General features: G+C 43.0%; 11 protein-coding genes across 11 annotated transcripts; 5 read left to right on the top strand and 6 right to left on the bottom strand. All coding sequences in view use genetic code 12, as the record gives it.

The window, feature by feature from the left end:
- Positions 1 to 14: 14 nt before the first annotated feature.
- PSN45_002763 (uncharacterized protein) lies at positions 15 to 2,498 on the bottom strand (the record flags this gene model as incomplete). Its single annotated transcript, XM_066157933.1, has 1 exon — positions 15 to 2,498. The coding sequence occupies one exon, from the start codon at positions 2,496 to 2,498 to the stop codon at positions 15 to 17; it is 2,484 nt and encodes an 827-aa protein (XP_066014030.1).
- A 224-nt stretch (positions 2,499 to 2,722) lies between these two features.
- Positions 2,723 to 4,903, bottom strand: NdufS1 (ndufs1 NADH-ubiquinone oxidoreductase subunit; the record flags this gene model as incomplete). The annotated part of the gene is made up of 1 exon (XM_006683823.1): positions 2,723 to 4,903. The coding sequence occupies one exon, from the start codon at positions 4,901 to 4,903 to the stop codon at positions 2,723 to 2,725; it is 2,181 nt and encodes a 726-aa protein (XP_006683886.1).
- Positions 4,904 to 5,222: 319 nt separating this feature from the next.
- PSN45_002761 (uncharacterized protein) lies at positions 5,223 to 5,807 on the bottom strand (the record flags this gene model as incomplete). Its single annotated transcript, XM_006683824.2, has 1 exon — positions 5,223 to 5,807. One exon carries the CDS (start codon positions 5,805 to 5,807, stop codon positions 5,223 to 5,225), a length of 585 nt encoding a protein of 194 aa, XP_006683887.1.
- Positions 5,808 to 5,964: 157 nt separating this feature from the next.
- On the top strand, positions 5,965 to 6,777 carry RRG7 (Required for respiratory growth protein 7, mitochondrial; the record flags this gene model as incomplete). The annotated part of the gene is made up of 1 exon (XM_006683825.2): positions 5,965 to 6,777. One exon carries the CDS (start codon positions 5,965 to 5,967, stop codon positions 6,775 to 6,777), a length of 813 nt encoding a protein of 270 aa, XP_006683888.2.
- A 28-nt stretch (positions 6,778 to 6,805) lies between these two features.
- Positions 6,806 to 8,509, bottom strand: CHT3 (Chitinase 3; the record flags this gene model as incomplete). The annotated part of the gene is made up of 1 exon (XM_066157932.1): positions 6,806 to 8,509. The coding sequence occupies one exon, from the start codon at positions 8,507 to 8,509 to the stop codon at positions 6,806 to 6,808; it is 1,704 nt and encodes a 567-aa protein (XP_066014029.1).
- Positions 8,510 to 10,326: 1,817 nt separating this feature from the next.
- Positions 10,327 to 11,892, top strand: INO1 (Myo-inositol-1-phosphate synthase; the record flags this gene model as incomplete). Its single annotated transcript, XM_006684042.1, has 1 exon — positions 10,327 to 11,892. One exon carries the CDS (start codon positions 10,327 to 10,329, stop codon positions 11,890 to 11,892), a length of 1,566 nt encoding a protein of 521 aa, XP_006684105.1.
- A 944-nt stretch (positions 11,893 to 12,836) lies between these two features.
- FAA4 (long-chain fatty acid-CoA ligase) lies at positions 12,837 to 14,939 on the top strand (the record flags this gene model as incomplete). The annotated part of the gene is made up of 1 exon (XM_006683827.1): positions 12,837 to 14,939. The coding sequence occupies one exon, from the start codon at positions 12,837 to 12,839 to the stop codon at positions 14,937 to 14,939; it is 2,103 nt and encodes a 700-aa protein (XP_006683890.1).
- A 65-nt stretch (positions 14,940 to 15,004) lies between these two features.
- PSN45_002756 (L-asparaginase) lies at positions 15,005 to 16,123 on the bottom strand (the record flags this gene model as incomplete). Its single annotated transcript, XM_066157931.1, has 1 exon — positions 15,005 to 16,123. One exon carries the CDS (start codon positions 16,121 to 16,123, stop codon positions 15,005 to 15,007), a length of 1,119 nt encoding a protein of 372 aa, XP_066014028.1.
- Positions 16,124 to 16,415: 292 nt separating this feature from the next.
- PSN45_002755 (uncharacterized protein) lies at positions 16,416 to 16,733 on the top strand (the record flags this gene model as incomplete). Its single annotated transcript, XM_006683830.1, has 1 exon — positions 16,416 to 16,733. The coding sequence occupies one exon, from the start codon at positions 16,416 to 16,418 to the stop codon at positions 16,731 to 16,733; it is 318 nt and encodes a 105-aa protein (XP_006683893.1).
- Positions 16,734 to 16,807: 74 nt separating this feature from the next.
- PSN45_002754 (uncharacterized protein) lies at positions 16,808 to 20,980 on the bottom strand (the record flags this gene model as incomplete). The annotated part of the gene is made up of 1 exon (XM_066157930.1): positions 16,808 to 20,980. The coding sequence occupies one exon, from the start codon at positions 20,978 to 20,980 to the stop codon at positions 16,808 to 16,810; it is 4,173 nt and encodes a 1,390-aa protein (XP_066014027.1).
- A 140-nt stretch (positions 20,981 to 21,120) lies between these two features.
- Positions 21,121 to 23,087, top strand: AHA1 (Co-chaperone; the record flags this gene model as incomplete). Its single annotated transcript, XM_006683832.2, has 2 exons — positions 21,121 to 21,921; positions 22,044 to 23,087. The coding sequence occupies 2 exons, from the start codon at positions 21,121 to 21,123 to the stop codon at positions 23,085 to 23,087; spliced, it is 1,845 nt and encodes a 614-aa protein (XP_006683895.2).
- Between the last annotated feature and the right edge of the window lie 272 nt (positions 23,088 to 23,359).

Genomic DNA, 23,359 nt, shown 5'->3' with positions numbered 1-23,359 from the left:
ATACATAAAACTTATCACCATGCACCACCATTCTGGCCCATGTCGCCGCCAATATTGTTGCCTAGATTCAGGCTAAGGTTGTTTAAACCTCCATTGACATTGGGGTTCATAGATCCCATACCTGACCCTGGAGTATTCTGAAACTCATTCATATTCATTGACACAAAGGAAGCATCAAACCCGGAATTGTTCATGTCAAGATCCATAGGGTCCCATGGATTCAAAAAATTAATGACATCAGAATCAATTGTCTGAAATATCTCCTGGAGAGAATTGGAGAAGAGACTTCCTTGTGAAGGAATAGGAGGACGCTCAGGATTGACATCACTACTTGCTTCCAGAGCAAATTCCTGAGCAATGTTATTGTTATCTTTGTTATGTTCCATAGCTTCCTCTTTGGGATCTCTGAGATTCTCGATTTCTTTACTGGTGTCAATCATCCTGACCAAATTGGAGTTTTCGCTTTGAACTTGATCTTGTGATCTAGAAGGCTGGGAAGACCGTTTTCCCGTTGACAAGTGCATCCATTTTTCGATTCTGGATAAGATAATTGCCATTCTCAGACACACAATAGAACTGTACTTGTGTTGACTTTCATGAATGAGTTTATGAACTCCTTCGAAGTACACCTCAGCATTGATTTTCAAGTCTTCTGGTTCTATCATCGGAGACCATTTGGTGAGGTTCAGCGAGTTGATTAAGATCCTCAACTTTATCAAAAGAATCAATGAGTGCATAGGACGGTAGAAGAAGAATGTGGGTAAGTTAATAGTACGTTCCTGGCCGAGAATAATGAAGGACTTTAACAAGTTTTCACACAATTTGATCAACTTCACAATGTATTGAACAGGAGTGACACTTTCAGGTGCTTGCATTGTGTTGACGGCCAAATAGCCCTGGCCCTTTGTCTCACTCAAGAAATATCTGCTCACCAAGTTATCATACACTATCATAAGTAGCTGGTAGTATATCACAGAAAGCAAGTACTTTTCTTTGGGTTGATCCTTTCCACTTTCAGGCTCTGGTGAGTCCATAAAACCACTTTCAATGAGAAGAGAATAAAGTCGCTGTTCGTAGTTATCCAATACAAACTTGGTGTGGGATAATGATGAAGTATATGGGTCGAGCATGTTATTGAATAAAGCATCTCTTTTCTTACTGAGAGCTGTATCCATCATACTTGGACTGAAATAATTGAAGATCTCTTGGCCCAATCTGATGACTTTAGAAAAGTAGCATAGATACCGGTCATTTCGTGTGGGTAACTTCACTCCATCCACTTCTCCTTCTTTCATCAAAAAGGTTACTGCTGTGTGATGTTGAGTAGTCCAGTTCACTACTTTGAATCTGGGTAACGACAATCCCAAGGAACCACAAGAAACATACACACTTAGAAATGCTCTCAAGTGATTCCTCTGTTCGGTCGCATCCCCCAACACGGGGATATTCGTGTACAGTTTATTGATCAAGCTTTTGGAAATATCTCCCAAATCAATGCACAACGAGATGTTGAACCCAATTAATAAGTGGAATTGGTTCTTGAAATGACCCGAGTTTGTGGTTGGCAAACACCAGAGCGATAATATCAAGCACAAATCCACCAACCTATAGTTGAAATCATTGGCCTTAATGTAAACATGATACGAGATAAAGCTTTCCAAGTAGTAGTTCAACATTTGATTCAACGCCTCATTAGACAATTTGTAATGCTTCTCTTTGATCCGAGAAAAAAGCCCATTGTCATTGATTGTAGTCACATAAACACAGCCCGTTAATAAAAGCGGGTCTGTTTCATATAGGTAGTCGAAATCGGTCATAGTTTTGGAAAACGATATGATGGGGTAATACGAAAGCATCTCATCGAGAAAGAATTGGTGCCGTATTCTGAACTCTTCTATACTCACGAGTTTGTGCTTCTGAGTGATTTCTTCCACTATGTTGGATCCGAATGGAATGTACGGGCATTCCTGAAGAGCTGAAGTCTTGTGAAAATCTTGAAACTGCCTAAGACTGTTGGAGTTGGTGGCTTTCATGATATTACTTAATTTACTGGAGACATCACCTAAGCTGAGCTCCAATTTCTGCAACCTCGACTTATCACCTTCCAATATCGATGGTACAATGGCAAAATCGTGCTCCAACGAGCTTAAAGACGTGGAGACCAACTTTACAAGATTCTGCACTTGAGAAATCTGGTCTCCAGTTTTAGAGCCCACAATAGATTCAGAAGTGATTCCGGGACTGACACTCTCCACCATCATTGGAGAAGCCCTTCGATTCTTTCTGGCAAACTTTGCCGTGGGGTCGTTATCAAAAGAGCAGTCAAACCCACTTCTAAAGCATCTCTTACAGGATCCAAAATTAGGGTTATCAAAAGCACACTTCATTTTAAGTCTTCGGCACCGAGCACAGGCCCTGGTCTGCCTCCACTTGTTCATGAAGGCTGTGGGATCCGACTCCGGAGACATCGAATTGGAACGAGCCTCTTTTGTTGACATATCGATACAATATAGTTTATTGTGTGCTTATCTTTTGGCTGTGTGTAAGAATATGTTTTTGTTTTTCGCTTCTTATCATTTGAACTTACCATCTCGGCCACGCCCGAAACCAGCTCTAGAACATGTGTATATATAGTTACTGTTTTGTCTATGTAGATTACATATGGAGAGGACGGATGGAATAATGCAGTGATAGGTTGGTAATTAAATAAGTCTAAGGTTTTTTAAGCCATGTCGATTTGGGGCTTTTCGTCGATAATTTTATCGACTTTAGCTCCAAAGGTCCCAATACATTTAGCCATGGTTGGAGAAGATCTCGAAATCACGTCAGTGAAATAAAAGTTCTTAATTGGATTCTTCAATGGTACACCAACTGTGGTTATGGATTTGGTTCTGGTAGTTATATCCTTGAGACCAATGGTAGCAACTTCTGATGAGGTTGGTTCAATCACATCATGTCTCACCAAATGTGGGGCAATTTGTCCCAATCTAGATCTGATGGCATAAATATCATTGTATGGTAATGTTTGTCCCAAGTACTCAGATAAAGCTCTGATGATCTTCCAGTCTTCTCTGGCAACTCCTGGAGGGTTAACAGCAGCTCTGGTGGTTTGAACTCTACCTTCGGTATTGACATAAGTAGCAGACTTCTCCGTGTAAGCTGAACCGGGTAAGATGACATCGGCAAATGACGCACCCAAGTCACCATGGTGTCCTTGGTAAATAACAAAGGCATCTTTTGGAATGTCTTTGTTGGCAATTTCATCAGCACCCAACAAATAGATTATCTTTGGCTTTGTTTCTGCCACTTGCTTGGACACGGTTTGGAATCCCAAGTCTAAAGCTGCGGCTCTAGAAGCTTCCCTGTGTAATAAGTTAACTCCATTCCACTCTGGGGAATTGAAGTTGGCATTCTTTGAAGCAAACTCTCCAATAATCTTGTAAATGGCACTCAAATCTTCAGAGTCTGCCACACCAGAACCAACGATGATTAATGGCTTCTTGGCCTGGGCCAATTTTTTACCGTATCCACCATCCAAAGCTTTCTTCAAGGCCTTGGAATCAGTACCCAAATGGTCTAATCCGAAGGTAGAAGAGAATTCTTCACCAATTTGGCTGACTTCCAATTCGGATCTCAACCACACCTTTCTGATTCTGGCATTCAACACAGCTGCTTCATGTCTGGGGTTGGTACCCACCAATAAGATTTGATCGGCATCTTCAATTCCATCGATGGTGGAGTTAAAAATGTAGTTAGCTCTGACATCGAATCCAGTGGCATCGGTGGATAACTGAACATCAGTGGTGACGTGTTCAGAGTCCAATTTGTTGAGTAAGTCCTTCAAGGCAACCATAGACTCGGCATCAGTTAACGCACCAGTAATGGCTTTGATTTCATTGGCTTTTGGTTGAATGGTCTTGAAAGCCTCGGTGATTTTGGCCAAGGCTTCATCCCAAGTAGACACATCAAAGGAGTTACCATTTCTGATTAAAGGATTAGTCAATCTTTGGGTCTTCAAACCGTCACAAGCAAATCTGGACTTATCGGAGATCCATTCTTCGTTAACTTCATCATTCAATCTAGGTAATACTCTCATGACTTCAATACCCCTGGCATCAACTCTAACGTTGGAGCCAATAGCATCCATCACATCGATGGTTTCAGTTCTCTTCAATTCCCAAGGTCTGGCTCTGAAAGCATATGGCTTGGAAGTTAAGGCCCCCACAGGACATAAATCAATGATGTTACCAGACATTTCAGAGTTGATGTTTCTTTCAATATAAGTACCGATTTGCATATCGTTACCCCTACCGGCCGTACCCAATTCTGGGGCCCCGGCCACATCGTTCATGAATCTAACACATCTGGTACAGTGAATACATCTGTTCATGGAAGTCTTAACCAAAGGACCAATTGCCTTGTTTTCAACGGCTCTCTTACCCACCAACTCCTTGAATCTACCTCTGTCACTTCCATATCTCTGTGACTGGTCTTGTAAATCACACTCACCACCCTGGTCACAAACTGGACAATCCAATGGATGGTTTTCCAATAACATTTCTGTCACACCTTCTCTAGCTTTCTTGATTCTCTCGGAATCGGTATGAACCACCATCCCGTTCTGGACGGGCATGGCACATGATGCAATCAACTTGGGCATTCTTTCGACATCGACCAAACACATACGACAGTTACCAGCAATTGCCAACTTATCATGGTAACAGTAACGAGGAATCGTTACACCAGCTTTATCGGCAGCTTGAATGATTGAAGAGCCGGCTTCTATGTTGACAGTCTTGCCGTCGACAGTGACTTGTACGTCGGCCAACACCCGGGCAGATGATTGGAAAAACCGCTGAGCACCACGGTTTCGAAGTATTTGACTAGATCTAGCTGCCAACATGGTGAATAAGTATTTTGAATTTGTGGACGGAGCTGTTGTTTTCTACGTTACACCTTCAACACAACGGGAATAATATGTGGATGACGATGGGTCGAAAACAGATTTAAAATACTATTCACTAGTTTAAGTCTCTTAAACAGAAGGAAAACTTTTGTGTGTTTCTATATTTTATTCAAGTGCTCTTTTACTAATGAGAAAATGTTTGCCTTTTGATTCGCTGAATTCTACGGGTCGTGCGCAGCTGACGGGTTTTTTTTCCTCAGTGCTCATTGGGTTATACGGTCAGTTTCGTTGTACTATTCATTACAATATACCAAAGTTATTTCTTGTCGTCGTCACCTAGCACCACAAACAAAATCAACAACGGTGGCACCACATACATCCAGTTTTTCTGGATCCATGATTTGGGCTCTTCCTCTACTTCTACCTCTACCTCCACCGTGGCTCCTGTGCTATCGGTTGTAGTTTGCTTGACTCTGCGGATCTCCGGCTGGGGTTTCGGTGGCTTGGTGCTGGGCTTTAGATTGGGGGCTGGCACCACTTTGGCGCTCTTCACCGCCACGCGGGACGAGGTGCTGGCGTCGTTTTGGAGTGAGATGCTGCCAATGTGCTTAAGTTGATCCAATTGTACCACAAATACCCCGGTTGCGATGGATGGGCCACTGGCGACTGCGAAGCACTCGTGGTGTGCCACATCGGCCGTCCCCACGCAGAATTCCCCCTCGCCAAAAGATTTTTCACTGCTTATGAACTGAGCCTTTGATTTCTCATCAACAGATATGGACCCGATATCAATCAGCTCTCGCGTAGTGAGCAGCTTGGCATATAACCGGATAGTGTTCTCGTCGGAATTGGCCGCCACTTGGCTCAAGATCCATGCAAAAACCACATACAAAACCCACATGTGTGTGCTGTGCAGCATTTGAAGTGAGACGAAAAACATTCCTGGCAACACCCAAACGCGTGGAATTATTTAGTCCAAATCAAACCTCATGTTTGGCCTACAAAAGTATATACGTCCTTTCTCCATGCACAAATGTGTTTGTGGCCCCAGAAGTCGCATGCCGTCAGCCCTAGAATGGTACTATCCAACAACTTCGCTTGTGTGGAAGAAACACGCTTCATTGGCGCCATCTTCGTTATCTCAGGTGAAGAACTGCGAACAGTATCTCCAGCATTGTCATACCAATAATGTCAGCTTTACGTCGACGGTGTTTCGAGGAACTTTATATGAGTATGCTTCAAAGGCCTTTCTAGAGGATAAGCTCAAGTGCTTCGACCTTGTCAGAAAGGGTGGTGCCTTTGATAATGGTATAGACCTAGTGGGAAAATGGGACTTGTCTCACTTTTTTAAACTCAATGAAACTGATATAAAGGCCGCCAAAGTGCTTCGAAGCCGGGCCAAAGTGATACCTATCATCACCAACTCCAAAGAATTACACGAATTGAAGAACACCAAATCGACCAAAAAGAACATCTCCATCAAACACGATATCAACATATTAGTGCAGTGTAAGAACCACCGAACTAAAATCAAGGCCAGTATCCTCCGAGAGTTGGTGGGAATATACTCGCAGTATATCAAGAATGACGACGACAAAAACTCAACGTTCATGGTGTTGATGAGTCCATCTCCTTTATCTAAACAGGCACATTCAATAATTGATCAAACAAGTATTCCTTTGATCCATATAATCCTTCTGCCTTTAGAACTCAGCAGTCATGACACCAGCATAGACAACTCAGTTATAGACAGCTGGGATGGTGGAGTGGTCCAGTCGATTTACCTCAATAGCTATTCCAAGATCCTTCTCAAGTACTTGAACATTGAGCTCGAATTTCAAAAATTAAAGCTGTATATTATGTTATCTTAGCTAAACCAGAGAGTCTATGGTATTAGTTTTACATTCCTGGTGGGGTCATGTACTTGGTGGCAACCACGGTGGTGGTGCCAACGATTCTGACGGTGGTCAAGGTGGAAGGGGTATAATAGTTTGTAATAGTGACGATGTGAGGAGGAACTGTGGTGGTTCTGGTCACAACGTGAGTATTGGTTTTTGTGGAGGTATAAACTTGGGTAACGGCTTGGCCATTGCTAGTTGAAGTGGTGGTTTTGGTGACTACTTCAGGTTTGACAGTTGTTACTATCGCATGAGAAGTTGAAGCTGTCAAGGTAGATACATCAGCAACTACAGTTGGCTTGGTAGAAGCGGTGGTAGCTGTTGTGCTCGTGATTTTGGTTTTAGAGGTGATTTCAGGAATGGTTACAGCAGTAGCTGCTTCAGTAGTGGTACTAGTGGTAGCCTCCGTACTAGTGGTAGCCTCCGTACTAGTGGTAGCCTCCGTACTAGTGGTAGCCTCCGTACTAGTGCTAGCCTCCGTACTGGTGCTAGCCTCGATACTGGTGCTAGCCTTGATACTGGTGCTAGCCTTGGTACTGGTGCTAGCCTTGGTACTGGTGCTAGCCTTGGTACTGGTGCTAGCCTTGGTACTGGTGCTAGCCTCGGTACTGGTGCTAGCCTTGGTACTAGGGATAGCCACATTCACATTGGTGGTCAGTGTAGCTTTGCTGGTCAGAGTATCTTTGCTGGTCAGAGTATCTTTGCTGGTCAGAGTATCTTTGCTGGTCAGAGTATCTTTGCTGGTCAGAGTATCTTTGCTGGTCAGAGTAGCTTTGCTGGTACCAACATTGCCTTCCAAAAGAGCCTTCATTTGCTGTGCATAGTTCTCACTTCCATCAGTATTGGAAAATGCTTGTGAAGCATCCCACAATGAGATCCCCCCAAAATTACCCGAGTTGAAAATTTGACTAACATACTCAGCAACAACACTTGCATCATTATAACCAGAACCAGCCCCAGTTGTTCCACCAGGTTGACCTAAGAACAACTTGATGTCTTTGTTCGGAGACGTGTTGGTAGCATAATCTTGCCAGGTGTCCCAGTTAAAGTTGGTTCCCAACAGACAGTAGTTATTATAGAACTGAATGAAGGCGAAATCCAAAGACACATCTTCCATTAAATCACCAACAGACGCGTCAGGGTAAGGACATTGGGGAGCAGCAGACAAGTAAAACTTTCTTGAAGAATCTTTTTCAAACTGGGTCAATAAACCTTTACCTAAAGCAGCCATCCCAGTTTGTACATTCAGTTCAATATCAAAGTCGAACCCGTCAACTATAGCATCTCCAAAAGGTCTTTCATCGTCAGAACCACCTCCAAACTTGTTCCATAAGGTGGATGCAAAGTCGGTTGCTTCGTCGTCATCAGTAAATCCATAGCTCCCAGTAGCACCTCCCATAGATAATAAAACAATTTTTCCCTGCTCCTGACAGTAGGCGATATCCTCACCAATAGTCTCACAGTCTGCCAAACCATCGGAGAAGGTACCAGAGCACTGATTGGCAAAGTTAAGTTGAAGGTCATCTGGGAATGAGTATAAGAAAGACAAAAGAACAATGTCAACTTCGTCAACACAGTAGTCTTTCAATCTGGTTTGCAGACCATAGGAATTTTGGCCCCAATAAACTGCCACATTCGACTGAGACGAAATATCAAATCCCCACACATTGGCTGTCAAAGCCAAAGCAAGCAACACTGATATCATAATGAGAAGAAAAGGAACGACGAGGGGGTATCAAATTTGTGTAGAGATAAGAATGTAAGCTGGAAAAGGCTTCTTAAATATGGAATTGGTCAGTTGCCAAATTTCCAAAGCATAACCCCAATCATTTCGAGCCCGAATAGGAACCTTGGCCTTGCGTCATTAGAAGGTCTAAACTTCCCTACGATGGCATTATTTCTTAGTGGGTGCTGGCTCTACGTCCTAAAGATGCTCCATCTTATCCTAATCGGTATTCGCATCCAGCACTTTCGCAAATATTTTTGCATCCATTCCTGCATCTCCGCGCCATTACAATTAGGCTAGTACATCGTTAGAATAAGAGAAAACAATTGTTGGGACAAAACCCTATTGTATTAGAGGACTTGCGAATGTTCTGATGGTAGTATTTGGTCTGAAACCGACAATAGCAAATTGTGGGGTAACATGTTCCCTTGTAATAGACGCTGGTTGCAAACTGATTGCTCACCAGCACCAGTCAATGCACGGGAAATATCACATAACTGTACAATTATTATGAGATTTGTTGGGATATTTTTGGTCAATTGTATCTGCAGATATTAGCCTTTCAAAGGCTTTTTATGGCTATTCAAAGCGAATTTCGGCTAAAGAGCTACTATTTTATCTAAAACGCTTTTAAAGATTATTATTCCGCAACTGGAATTCCCACTAAGACAGAGGTTTAATGGTTTATGAGGCATTTGGTATCGCCTTCCACGGCGTGACTTCAGACTCGCCTGACCTAAACACCATGTGGAGGTTCTATTGGTTAGTTTGTGGTTTGGGCATGCATTATAAGGGCAATTTTTTGTGCGCATATCGGGTAGTTGGTGGTTGGTACACACCGATCATCTCTTGGCCTGGCCATGTCCCTCCAGCTTCTCGGGCACGTTTTTGAGTACGAGGAGACTGACACGTGAGACTGTTGGATTCTGCGTGCGCAGCTCAATTGGCCAAGCTTGTGAGACAAGTTTGGATTCTGCGTGCGCAGCTTACTTGCCCAAGCATGTGAGACAAGTTTTGATGTCGCGTGCGCAGCTCAATTGCACAAGCTTGTGAAACACACCAATAATTAAGATAGTGAATGGACAGGTTTTGGGATAGGCTACCAAGTTGTTTCACTAGTTTTACTATGAGTATGCAATTGGATCTGACCAAAGGAATAATCATCATTAAAAACAAATCATTTGAATCAATGTGAAGAATAAGGTTACATTGGCCACACTGGTCTACCGAGTCAGGCACCAGCAACTATTGGGAAGATATCGGAACTTCGATGGGTGTATGGGTCAGAGTTCGATGTGGAATTCAGATCATTTTTAATGGCAGTTCCAGGAATGTTGAAACTCTCTTCTCTTCTCAATTGCCAAAATTCCTCGGTCTTGTAAGTTCCAAGTACTTGGACAGCTGTACAACTACCACCGCCGGGTCTACTCCGGTTGACTGGACAAATGCTCGTTTCCCCTATTTAATATTGTCTCTGTACAACAATACGCCTCCTTTTCACCGTTTCTGTCTCTACTTCCATAAACACCTTCCCGATTAGTGTCATTCCTGTGAAAATATCCCGTGCCGACCAATCAAGTTGCTAGTACAATTGTTTATTATGTACGGGGGCGTGGCACGCGCTATTTTCGCCGAACGTTCGGCGGGTGCGGTGATTTTGTGTAACTTGCGGTGGGGTTGGAGGAATCGTGTTGCCACAAATACCCACTATAAATAGGGGATAAATCCCCCCAAGTTGGCCAAAAGATTCTGTTTATTCATACTCATCTTACACAGATTATTTATTGGTTCACACTATGGTCCAAGTTACTTTCAATTCCGCTAAAGCTACCAAGTCCGAGGACGTGTTAAAGACTACCTTCACTTACGAAAATGCTATTGTCGAAAAGGGTGAAGCTGGAGCATTGAACGTCACTCCTACTAAGACCGACTACGAATTCAAGACCGAGTTGAAAGTCCCTAAGTTGGGGTTGATGTTGGTTGGTTTAGGTGGTAACAATGGTACCACGTTGGTGGGTGCTGTATTAGCCAATAAACACAACATTTCCTTTGAAACCAAAGAAAGGGTCGTCAAGCCTAACTACTACGGTTCGGTTACCCAATCTTCCACCGTGAAGTTGGGAGTTGATGCTGAAGGTAACGATATCTACGCTCCTTTCAACTCAATCTTACCAATGGTTAACCCCAATGACTTTGTTGTTGGTGGATGGGATATCTCCAAGTTGAAATTGGACAAGGCCATGAAGAGAGCCCAAGTGTTGGACATCGATTTGCAGAAACAATTGTACTCATACATTGATGACATCGAACCTTTACCATCTGTATACTATCCTGATTTCATTGCTTTGAATCAAAAGGAAAGAGCCGATAACGTCTCCAATATCGATGCCAAGGGAGAAGTTGACTTGAAGAACAAATGGAAGGATGTTGAAAAAATCAGAAAGGATATTAATGATTTCAAGGCAAAGAACAAGTTGGATAAGGTGATCGTTTTGTGGACTGCTAACACTGAAAGATACTCTGAAATTATTGAAGGAGTCAACGATACTGCCGAAAATTTTATCAAGGCTATCAAGGAAAACCACGAAGAAGTATCTCCATCTTCTGTTTTCGCTGTTGCCAGTATTTTGGAAGGTGTTCCATACATCAATGGATCTCCTCAAAATACTTTTGTTCCGGGTGTGATTGAATTGGCTGCACAATACAAATCTTTCATTGGTGGAGATGACTTCAAGAGTGGACAAACCAAGGTCAAGTCTGTGTTGGCACAATTCTTGGTGGATGCCGGTATTCGTCCAGTTTCCATTGCCTCTTATAACCACTTGGGTAACAACGATGGATACAATTTGTCTGCTCCCAAACAATTTAGATCAAAGGAGATCTCAAAGTCTTCAGTGGTTGATGATATTATCGAAAGTAATGAGATTCTTTACAACGACGAAACCGGAAGAAAAGTCGATCACTGTATCGTCATTAAGTACGTGCCTGCGGTCAAGGATTCTAAGGTTGCCATGGATGAGTACTACAGTGAGTTGATGTTGGGTGGACATAACAAGATCTCTATTCACAATGTGTGTGAAGACTCTTTGTTGGCCACTCCATTGATCATTGATTTGGTGGTGATGACCGAGTTCTTTTCGAGAGTCACCTACAAGAAGGTTGGAGCATCCGACGACAGCTATGACAACTTCTATGCGGTGTTGACGTTGTTGAGTTACTGGTTGAAGGCTCCATTGTCCAAGCCAGGATTCAAGCCTATTAATGGGTTGAACAAGCAACGGTTGGCAGTGGAAAACTTGTTGAGATTATTGGTGGGATTGCCCGTGAATAACGAATTGAGATTCGAAGAGCGGTTGCTTTAGTAGAGTTATAGAGCTAATTAATATTAATAAATTATGAGGTAGAATTATGATTGTAAATGTTTGGGGAGCTAAATATCAAATCTGGAAGTTCTGTCCCATCACCCACCCCAATGGTAGCTGATCACCATCACAACCGAAGACCATGGCCAATGTCGCGGTTTATGTCAGCAGCACCCCGACATTTTGCAGCACGAATGCGATGTCGTTGTTGGGGAACATATTTGTTCCCCAACAAAAACCCTGAGACGAGCACCTTCGCAAGCAGATCTACAATGCCCCAACCACACAAACGCAATCTGCCAAGATGGCAGTCATGTGACTAGCTCCGGATCCTGGTGCCCGATCTTTGCCCATTAATCTATCCAATGGTGCCCCGGGACTTGTTATCCCATATCTGTTGGGGAAAGCTCGGTTCTATTATTAGTCCATCCTCGGAATTCTTCCACCCACACCAATTGAAAATTCAGCATCAATTCCGGCTTCCAGTCTTATGCCTGCGACGGAGGGCCAGCTCTCATCACATTTCCCTTACCTGTAACTAGTAGTTAGCACCAGCCGATCCTAAACACCCCTCGCAGGGGCAGATGTCCCGCAAAGACGGAGAATATGTCGCGGATGTCGCGGCGTTGCTGGTTGCCGTTTCGCCGCAACTTTGCTATGGCAGCTGACCTTGTTGGAAGTTATGCCCCCGAGGATAACGCAGCCCCTCGTAATTATAATATCAATAGCTCCATACTACCGACCCAAAATTTGGTTAGGCTCTTGCTCCCCAACATTTCCCCTGGGTGATGACTAAAATTCACACTCAAGTTTCTGTTTTCGGTTAGGTCTGCGGACAATTTTTCTGGCATAGGCCAAACGGGATTTTTTCTCCATTATATATACATCTGCATCCCCCTCTCGGATTTCTCGCCCCCAAAACTATTGGTTTTTATTAAATTACAATGGTCTATCAATTAACCACCGCTGTAGGACCTGCCCAGCCGGGTGAAACAGCTCCCAGAAGAAAGGTCACCCAGAAAGATGGATGTGTTTTGAGACCTGTTGACTCCAAGGCCAGCACTGTATTTGAATTCTTCCAGGAATGTGTCAAGAGAAATGGCTCCCGAAATGCCATGGGCTGGAGAGACTTGAAGGAGGTGCACTCGGAAATCAAGAGCGTCAAGAAAATCATTGATGGACAAGAGCAGACGGTGGAGAAGGAATGGCTCTTTTATGAAAACTCTCCTTATCAATTCATCACATTTCCCGACTTATTGGACTTGGTCACCACCTACGGAAAGGGGTTGGTCAAGTTGGGAATTGAGCCTGAACAGGCCAACAAGTTGCACATTTTTGCGTCCACCTCCCACAAATGGATGCAAACCTATTTGGCTTGTAGCTCTCAGAACATTCCCATTGTCACCGCCTATGACACCTTGGGGGAAAAAGGATTGACCCATTCGTTGGTGCAAACTGACAGTTCGGCTGTGTTCACCGATAACTTGTTGTTGGGCAACTTGATCAATCCGATCAAGCAAGCCACCTCCATCAAGTATATCATCCACTTTGACCCAATTGATGAGAACGACAAGCGTCAAGGCGGGCTTTTCTACAAGTCTGCCTCCGAGGCCAAGGCGAAGATCTTGGAAATAAACCCCGATATCACCTTTATCAGCTACGAAGATGTACTCAAATTGGGTAAAGAAGTTGAAAACGACCCCAAATATGCCATCAAGACCGCCAAGCCCGAAGACTTGACGTGTATCATGTACACCTCTGGTTCCACCGGGGACCCAAAGGGGGTGGTGTTATCCCACGAAAATGTTGTTTCGGGTGTGGGTGGAGTTTCCACCGTAGCTGGTAGAAACGTGGTGCAAAACACCGATAGGGTGGTTGCATTCTTGCCATTGGCTCACATCTTTGAATTGGCGTTTGAAGTGACTTGTTTCTGGTGGGGTGCTACTTTGGGATATGCCAACGTCAAGACGTTGACTGACGCATCCTGTAAAAACTGTAAATCTGATTTGATTGAATTCAAACCGACTGTCATGGTTGGGGTTGCAGCCGTTTGGGAATCGGTTAGAAAAGGAATTTTGGCCAAGGTTAAGGAATTGCCTCCACTCACCCAAAAAATCTTTTGGGCTGCTTTCAAGGCCAAGTTGGCATTTAAGGACTACAATATGCCTGGTTCAGGATTGTTCGATGTGATTTTCAAAAAGGTTAAGCAGGCCACCGGTGGTTGTTTGAAGTTGTGTCTTAACGGTGGTTCTCCAATTTCCAGAGATGCACAAGTGTTTATCAGTACCTTGATTTGTCCCATGTTGATGGGTTACGGTTTAACAGAGACCGTTGCCAATACCACTATTGTTGACCCTGATCACTTTGATTTCGAAATTGCTGGTTGTCTTTTGGGTTCCGTCACCGCCAAGTTGATTGACGTTCCAGAAGCTGGTTACTTTGCTAAGAACAACCAAGGTGAATTATTGTTACAAGGTCCACCTGTCACCAAGGAATACTATAAGAATGAAAAGGAAACGGCCGATGCTTTCACTCCAGATGGCTGGTTCAAGACTGGTGATATCTGTGAATGGACTGCCAACGGTAACTTGAAGGTCATTGATAGAAGAAAGAACTTGGTGAAGACTTTGAATGGTGAATATATTGCTTTGGAAAAGTTGGAATCTATTTACAGATCAAACACAAACGTCTTGAACCTTTGTGTTTATGCTGATCAGACCAAAGTTAAGCCTGTGGCTATGATTTTACCAAACGAACCTCATTTGAGAAGTTTTTTGAAGGAATCGAACATCTACTCTGATTCCGAGTTGAAGTCAAAGGCTTTGGCTGACTTGTGTCACGACAAGAAGGTTTCGAAGGCAGTTTTAAAATCCCTTTTGGCCACCGGTAAGTCTCAAGGGTTAAGGGGTATCGAATTATTGCAAAATATCGTGTTATTGGACGAAGAATGGACTCCACAAAACGGTTTTGTTACTTCAGCACAAAAGTTACAAAGAAAAAAGATCTTGGAGTCTTGTAAGGACAGAGTGGAAGAAGCTTACAAGTAAATGGTTGTGTTTATGGTCCCGTATGTGTAGCATTAGCTGTGTTTATTAATATCAATATAAATATATTATGAACCTCCGTATACTTTCTTGAAGTACGACTTGATGGTATCCACGCTGAAGTTGTTGATTAAACACAATTGAAGGAGAATCCGGGATTTCTGCGGACTTAATGATCCACTAGCAATAAGATTATTACAGGGTGACCCTTCAAACTTAGGTAATGAGCCAACAGTAACCATCCCATCCATAGATCTCTTGGAATAAATGACAGGTACCTTGAACTTGTTACTGAGCTCAAACACAACTTTATTGGTGGTGTCCTTCATGGAACCGGCCCCCATTGTTGCCAATACCAACCCTTTGATTTTGATACTGTCAAAGAGTAAAGGCAACAAATCATCATTAAATCCCTGGTGTCCGAATAAAACCGTGACTTCTGGGAACTGAAAGTCGAATCCTGGTGGAATCGGCAAGTATGACACTCCCATAGGCTTTGAAGGTGGAAAATAGTAGTAAATCTGGTTATTGACAAAGTTCCCCAAATACCCTTGGCCTATGGCATTGAATGTATCAAGAGAGTTAGCATTACTTTTCTTCAAGAAATAGCCTGAAATCACTCTGTCGTTGAATGCCACTAAAATCCCCCGGTCTCTGGACTCAGGGTGGGAGGCAATCACCACTGCTTGGTATAAGTTCATGGGACCATCTGATGAAATCGCAGTTGAAGGTCTCATTGAACCACACATAACAACTGGCTTGGATGTTTTGATGGTGAACTGTAAGAAAAAAGCAGTTTCTTCCATTGTATCTGTTCCGTGTGTGATCACCAACCCATCATACTCCTCAATATTATCAACTACTGCGTTGTAGATAACTTGCAACTCTTTTGCACCTATTTCCTTGGAATCCACATTCAAAATCTGCTCGTACGACAACTCGCAGGTACTACCCAAGTCAGGAATAGACTGAACCATCTCCTCTATTGTCAAATCAACCTTGTAACCGGCTGTTTGATGCGCTGAAGTTCCTTTGGATGCAATGGTACCTCCAGTTCCAAGAATCTTAATTTTGGGGAGTGTCTGTCCACTTGACGAGTTGATTGAACTAGAACGGTACCTGATGTCAAACTGCATGTGTTCTATATCATTGGGATCGTGGTGAAAGTCTACTTCAATGTCTGACATGGTGTGTGGTTTTGGGGATTTTCCACAGTTAAAGTTGAATGCTCATCTCACAAAAATGGGCCGCAATCACGATGAGTGACTTTGAAACCTGTTACTGATTCTGCAGAAAATATCGCTTCAAGCTTCATTCTTAGACAAACAGGTTGTACTTGTTCAGATTAATGATCGAATCATCATCAGGATCCTTCAAGCCTAACATCAGCTAAAACAACGGTTTACTCTGCTCCACAGGAACCTCATCCTTGATCGAGTTCGCGATTTCGATTTTTCACTAGTCAATACCTTCTTTATTATGGGTTGGTTTAGCAGTGAGGTACAAGCCCCTCCAGATAAAAACAAAAGACAAACATGTTGGGACAGCCGTGACAGGTTTTTTGAATGCTTAACCGCGCACGGAATCGACAACTCGTTGGATGCCAAACAAAAAGATGCAGTTGAAAACAACTGTGGGACTTTGAGAACCGAGTTTCAGAACAACTGTGTGGCTAGTTGGTTCAAGTACTTCCAGGAGAAAAGGTATAACGATATCACTAGAGAAAGATACATCAAAAAACTTGAGGCCGAGGGAGCACAAGAATTACCTTTCAAGTTGGCTCCAGGAAAAAAGTAAAGCAAACACTATCAACCCTTGTACATAATTACAATAAATTTATCTATTAATGCTATGCAATTACTAATGTTATGCTACGATGCTACTACGTATACCAGTTCTCTGCTGGTCACCTTGAATGCTTCGATGGAGTCACTGACAGCATCTAATAATGATCCCCACTCGTATTCTCCTCGCTCGAGGATAGTAAAACTCAAATCCACTGTCAAAGACTGATTTGGCTCGACGACTTCTGGTAACTTTAATTGTAATAGTCCGTTGAATAGAATCTTCTTGTCGATATTTAGTTGATCTTTGTGGGGTATCTGGGAATAATTTTGGCTGCTGTTAATCAACGGATATGGCAAATGTCTTAGGATACCTGAGATTGGTTGGTCGGAATAATTAGTAATAACGGTCCTCATGATGTAGAACTGTTCAGTTTGTAACGCTAAGTGAACCCCAGAACGGGCAACGCAAGAGAGGTCTTCCTCGTTCAAAATGTGGTGGGTGATCTTGATTCTCGAGTACATTAATGAGTTGACCATCTTATTAGTGAGCCTTATACTTCTGAAGCTGATGGTTCCGTGCCTTACTGAATTGGACCACTTACCACTGATTCTACTTAAGAAATTCTCCCGAAGCCAAAAAGATTGTCTCATTTCAAGATCTTCAGCTTCAGAAATCAGGTAGTCTTTAACATACTGCTTGTTTCTCAATGAAGGAATTCTCTTATTGAAATCCAAATCCTTGAATCCAACTCTCCTTGTCGGTATCAAATATCTTGCGGCCTTTCTTGGTCTTAATGTATCATTGATCTTGAACACTTGGTCAGCTCCTGACATAAAGTTGATAGAAATACTCAACTCCTCTGACCAGGAGTTTCTCAAGTCTAAGATAATCAAACAATAATCCGAAATGTCTTTATTTCCATCGATGTTCTTCATGAAGAGTTTGAGATCACCGAGGTTCTTCAAGGCTTCCTTTTCATTTGCAGATGAGCTTTTGAATCCGTTTAAGGTGGATGAAAATAGTGGAAGTATATCACAATTTATCAATTCAATTGAAGGAATCACTGTTAAATTTAATGGCACCTCAATGCTCTTGAGAAAGCTATTTTTTGGGTTATCGGCCTTTTTATTGGCATATTCCAAGATTATCTTCAGTTCAGTCATATTCTTTTTACCAGTTACCTCATAGTTGATTCTAATTTCCTGGTTGGGTTTGATAGTATTATATTTCTCACTGATCTCCCTCTTGTTCAAGATTTTAAAAGACTTGAGTTTGATCAAAAGCCATTCAAGTTCATATATCTCAAGTGCTGAAAGCTGATTGCCGACCACACTATTACTTAGCCTTGAAGTCCACATCTGGATGGTTGAATCCCAAAAGGAAAATGACAAATAGTTGATTATCTCCTTAGACAGATTCTCAAGTCTAATCAGAAACTTGTACTTCTCTCCTTCAAGTAACATTAGCCATCCGTTAGTAACCAGAAGATCCACTAGTGATAAAGTTGGTTGAGGTTCAATGACGTTCAAGTTTAGTACAGACCTAGTTATTTGTTCACTGGTGGCTTTCAGACTTGAAGAATCCTCAGAATCTTTTGGCTTCTTGTCTTTAATTGGCTTGATTTTATTACTGATGTCATATTTTACATCCTTGACAATGTAAAACTTCAGGGAATCACATTTGCCTATGGATATATGAAGACCATCCAAACATACCTCTCCTGACTTCAACGCTTTGAAAGGAAATGTAAAGACTTCAAACGAATTTGCAGGGACAATTAATGAAACCACATGAGAAGTGGTACTATTGTAACTGGTGGTCCCATTTGTATCAAAAGTGTTCAATCCCGGAGCGGAAGCACTTTTAGAATCAGCAAGTGCCTTTTCATTTCTTGATTTGGGATTGTTCACGGAAAACTTACTTTGAGTAAGCAGCCTTGAAGGAACTGGAGAGTTTAGCCCATTGAGTTTGGGTCTACCATTGAAGAGTCCCTCATTGGCTGGTCCAAGTGCCATTCGTACAGTCTCAAGAGGGAAATCATCCGCACTTGATACCAGAATATCACTAACCTCTAACTCGAAACTAAAAGGGTTTTGAAGTGTCACCTTTAGTTGGTATAGTTCATCCTTAATTAAAAGTTTCTCATTACTAAATGTCTGTGCAGTACTCTTTTCAAAAGGATTGAAGATGAAAGGCGCATGGGCATCTTCATTTCCTGAAGATTTTGGTAAGCTATCTTTGGGAAAAGGAACCAACTCATTTTTATTGGAGTTTGGTATAAATTTTACCGACCTAACAAGGAACGGATCCCAGTAGGGAAGTGGTAAGTCGGGATTTGAAACTTTTAAGTCTTCCAACTTCTGTTTCAATCTCAATTGGTCATCCGGAGGAAGACAATGAAGATACTTGGTCAAAGCCAAGTTGTATAATTTAACCAAGTAACGATGATCACCCAAGCTTTCGAATATGTGGATAGCGATCTTTAGCAATTGGAGTTGAATGGACCTCCATTGCAGGCCTGAGTTAGTCTTCAGCTCTTGGTCATTCAAGTCTATTCCATAATCAAAGAATAAGAGTTCAATAATTTCTTTCACCTGTTCTGAGCCTGTTGCACCGTTACCGGGAGCCAGTTCAGTGATTTCTGAGTTATTGGCATTTGAATTTCGTGAATACGTGATTTCTGGTATGTTTGACTGGATGCTAGGTAAGAGACCCACTAAAAGCGTTCTTAACATAAAAGCTTTCTTTCTGTACATTCCAAGTTCGTTGTAGGTGGATGCAATCGAACAGTAAATTCTGCACTGATCAACCAAGTTCAAATCAACTAATTGGAGAGAGAATATCTTATCCACTTCGTGCAAAATATCTGCTGCTGTAAACCAAGGGTTTGTGCGATGGCCATTGGGTTTAATAGTACCGTTCACAAGTCCCGTATAGAATTCGTGGTTCACATCGATACCTCTGTTGAACACTGCCACCATGAAATTGATCTGTCTCAACAATGACTCGATATATACAATATCGGGTACAGTGTTTTCAAAGTCGTCTGTACTGTTCTGGAAAAAAGAATCAACTTTTATGGTGATTCGCTTGATCAACTCGGGTACGGCCACTAAGCCCAAATCGGGACCTGCGCCTATTGGACTCGAGGAAAGACTGCCTGTAGATGTACGGGGAGACGTTATAGCATGGCCGTTTGGACTGTTGCTGTTGCTTGGTACCCTCGACAAAGAATCATTTGATACTCTTCTGGCTACATTGTCTATGCTCATATCTCTTATTTTACCTTTTGACAACAGTAGCACCGTTGCGAGTACAGCATTTGGTAACTGGTAAGGTACGCTTATGTGGTTCAACAAGATTATCACCACGCCAACTCCTTCCAAAGCACTTGCTAGCCACACCGAATCATCTGACTTTCTCAAGTACAATAACGCATCAGTGAAGTTATTTAAAGCATCCACGTATTTTCCAGCCAAAAGATAGAACGAGGCCATAAGCTTAGATTGACGTCCATTGTTACGGACCTGGGTCTTGTTTTTCGCGTCCATTTGCCCTGTGACGGTACCATTGTTATTGAAGGACACCTTTAACGACCCTGTACCACCTGATGATAGGCGTTTTTGTGCCTTGTTGATGGTTTTGGCCAACAACTGACTGTTGGTAATTGACACCGGAGACCGAAGAGTTATATTCTGGTAAGAAGTCGCATACTCGTCCAAATGGAATAAGAAGTTTCTCGACACTTCACACATAATGGTTTCCATGAGGGTCAAGTTCTGTTTAGTGCTGTTGAAATAAAAGCACGATTTCATTGAATGGTTGTTGGAAGGATTGAGGACTTTGATGATATCATCAGGGGTGTCGAACATGATGGTATTCTGGACAATTGTGCTTGGGTAAAGCTTTTTTAATTGACTATTGAACTTCTCACCGTCGGTATCAACATCTGGTGAGTACTTTCCAACACCAAGGACAATAAATGTTTTGCGGGACGGCTCGAAATCGTGTAAAAAAATCGACTCGTTGTCCGGAACCAGCGTCAGAATCTCATAGAGTAACTTACCGCTCGGAAAAGACTGGGGATTGAAGTATTTTAACTGTGACATTGGGGTTATGTCTAACAATCTGATCTCAGAACCCGCTCGTAGAGTGGCCACAAACCCGTCAAACTCCGCGGGAGTCGGGTGGTTTATGGGCACCACGAGAACTTTAACCCGTGCGGGCGCCACGTAGTTGTATCTGTTTGATAGCATTGATAATGCTGTTTGGGTGGGCTCGAGTTGATTTGGTGAGATGGAACTTTTGACACCGCGCACACCTCTGACGCTGGAGTCGCGGTTTTCTGGCGCTCTTGAAGTTGAAGGCAAAAAAATATCTACTGCTCGATACAAGAATGCCTGGGTTAAGCTTTGACAACTTCCAAAGAAATCAGGTTTTGGCTGCCAACGGGCACCTGCAACCCAAAGCCACCTCCACCGGTACCACGATTGTGGGATGTAAATTCAAAGGTGGTGTAATCATCGCGGCTGATACCAGAGCCACCACCGGTAGCATTGTTGCCGATAAGAACTGTGAGAAACTTCACAGATTGGCACCAAAGATCTGGTGTGCTGGGGCCGGTACCGCTGCAGACACCGAGATGGTGACCCAATTGATCTCATCGAATTTGGAATTACATGGATTGGCTCAGAATAGGCCTCCACGAGTCATAACCGCGTTGACCATGTTGAAACAGCACTTGTTCAAGTACCAAGGCCACTTGGGTGCATATCTTATCGTCGCTGGTACCGACGCCACCGGTGCACACTTGTTGTCTGTGCAGGCACATGGCTCAACCGATATTGGAGAGTACCAATCATTGGGATCGGGTTCTTTGGCAGCCATGGCGATTTTGGAAACTAACTGGAAGCCTGATATGTCGAGAGAAGAGGCCATGAAATTGTGTTCAGACGCCATTGAGTCGGGTATCTGGAATGATTTGGGTTCCGGTTCCAACGTCGATTTGTGTGTGATGGAAGTGGGTAAAGACGCTCAATTGTACAGAAACTACTTGACACCTAACGTCAGGTCTCAAAAGAATAAATCGTACAAGTTTGCTAGAGGCACTACGGGAGTTTTGAACAAAAGCGTCCGTGAAATCTTAGATGTGGAAGAAACTGTAATCAGTTTCGGCTCAGGTCCGGATGCCATGGAAGTTGATGCCTAGTAATGATAATCTACAAACATATATATATCAATATAACACGACCACAATTGCCAGTTATTTCTAGATTTTTCGGTGCGACCACTTTTTTTTCCAACTTTAACTATCTGGAGACTATTAACATGGTGGTGAACAATCCTAACAACTGGCACTGGGTCGATAAGAATTGCTTATCGTGGTCCAGTGACTACTTCAAAGATACTCTTGTGGGGCTCAAGGCCGAAAAAGACTCACAAACCGTCAAGATCTCGGCCGTTTCGTCTGTGGAAGGTGATTGTGAGGTTTCTCAAAGGAAAGGTAAGGTGATCTCGTTGTTTGACATGAAGTTAGTATTAAAATTCGATGGCTTTACCGACACTGCTGATAAGTCCAGCGATGTGTCGGGGTCCATTACCGTGCCCGAATTGGCTTACGACACTGAGGAACACGATCTTCAGTTCGATGTTAGCATCTATAATGAAACCAATACCAAGGATGCCATCCGTGCTTTGATCAGGACCCAACTCTTGCCTCAGTTGCGCCAGGTATTGGGAGGTTTTGGTGGAGTTTTGATCAAAACCAATAGCTCTGACATCCAGTTGGAGTCAGACAAGGTCAACTCGGTGTTCACCAAGTCCAACCAAGAAGCTCACACGGCGGTCCAAAAAGCTCCTAAGGAAAACCAGAGCGTTAAAAAGAACATCAAAAAGGAGACCATTTCCTCAAGTGCTGCTCCCAAAGCTACCTCTTCTCATATCCCCAAGTACAATACTTCCACCTTACATCTTGAACCTTCGTTCAACACCACAGCCGAGCAGTTGTTCTTGACTTTATTGGACCCCCAACGTATCGCTGCCTGGTCCCGGTCTCCACCCTTGATCGAGCCCACACCGGCGGCGGTAGGGTCTATAATGAAACTCTTTGGAGGCTCCATCACCTCCAAAATCACCAAGCTTGTTCCTAACGAACAGATTGTCCAAGACTGGAGACTTGAGGACTGGAAAGATGGCCACTTTGCTCACTTGAACATCTCGTTGAACCAAGGATCATCCGAAACCAAGATGGTTGTCAAGTTCGATGGGATTCCTGTGGGGGAAGAAGACCGCGTCCGGGGAAATTTTGAAGACTACTATATCCGTAGTATAAAGATCACCTTTGGATTTGGTGCCGTGTTGTAAGCATGTTGGTATATAGTTGTAGATAGACAAAATGGGTGATTTAATATATAAAGCCGTTGTGGATCATCGCCCGCGATTTGCACATCTTCAGTGAGAGAAGGTGAAAAAGGGAGCATACACAATTTATTTTTAACTATTCTTATCTTGAATTTCTTGCCTCCTACAAGTGCAAATAAACAATGTCACAGCCTTCAATGGCAGTACCGAGTCTCAATCCTGCTTTTGAAGAGATCCCATTCCCAAGTCTATCGAGGCCTAGGTCCGGTTTCAAG

This window comes from Yamadazyma tenuis, chromosome 3 (assembly GCF_029203305.1).
Source record: "Yamadazyma tenuis chromosome 3, complete sequence".
Taxonomy (NCBI): domain Eukaryota; kingdom Fungi; phylum Ascomycota; class Pichiomycetes; order Serinales; family Debaryomycetaceae; genus Yamadazyma; species Yamadazyma tenuis.
The sequence above is the reverse complement of the archived record's forward strand: the minus strand, read 5'-3'. Positions and strand labels throughout refer to the sequence as shown.